General features: G+C 35.5%; 1 protein-coding gene across 3 annotated transcripts in view; it reads right to left on the bottom strand.

Annotated features, from left to right (window-relative positions):
- Window positions 1-408, bottom strand: part of LOC119593488 (ubiquitin-conjugating enzyme E2 E1-like) — a gene marked incomplete in the record, with an annotated part of 19951 nt that overhangs the window by 2146 nt on the left and 17397 nt on the right. For all 3 annotated transcript variants that reach the window (XM_037942427.1, XM_037942428.1, XM_037942429.1), the window contains 1 exon segment: window positions 1-367. In XM_037942427.1, coding sequence (XP_037798355.1) covers window positions 270-367 — 98 coding nt within the window.

Raw genomic sequence — 408 nt, 5'->3', positions numbered from 1 at the left:
GCCATTTCACTTTCTATGCCATTACACCAGTATCTTTATCCTTTTGTCTTTTCTTTTCGTGTTCTTTTCATTTTTTATATTTAAATTTTTTTGTAAGATTTTTTAATTTGTTTTGTTTTATTATTTTTATATCTTTTTTTTTCTTTCAGAAGCTGAAATACTATAGAAATCAAGGGGCCGAGTGGAAATTACTTATATAAAATGATTAAACCCAAATTGGCATGGTGAAAGAGATGCCTAATACCCTGTTCACAGCTACCGGGAAGTGATCACGTAGCATAACGCTTGGTCCAGAGCCGTGCAATTCTATCATGTTCTTCCCTGTTTTGGAGGTACTGTGTGGCAATGCTTCCTACGAGGGGATCAGCTGCAACAGAAGAAGAGGCACACAGTCAATGACACTTAAAA

The sequence above is a fragment of the Penaeus monodon genome, chromosome 32 (assembly GCF_015228065.2).
Source record: "Penaeus monodon isolate SGIC_2016 chromosome 32, NSTDA_Pmon_1, whole genome shotgun sequence".
NCBI lineage: Eukaryota > Metazoa > Arthropoda > Malacostraca > Decapoda > Penaeidae > Penaeus > Penaeus monodon.
Note: the sequence above shows the minus strand (reverse complement) of the source record. Positions and strands in the feature narration are given on the sequence as shown.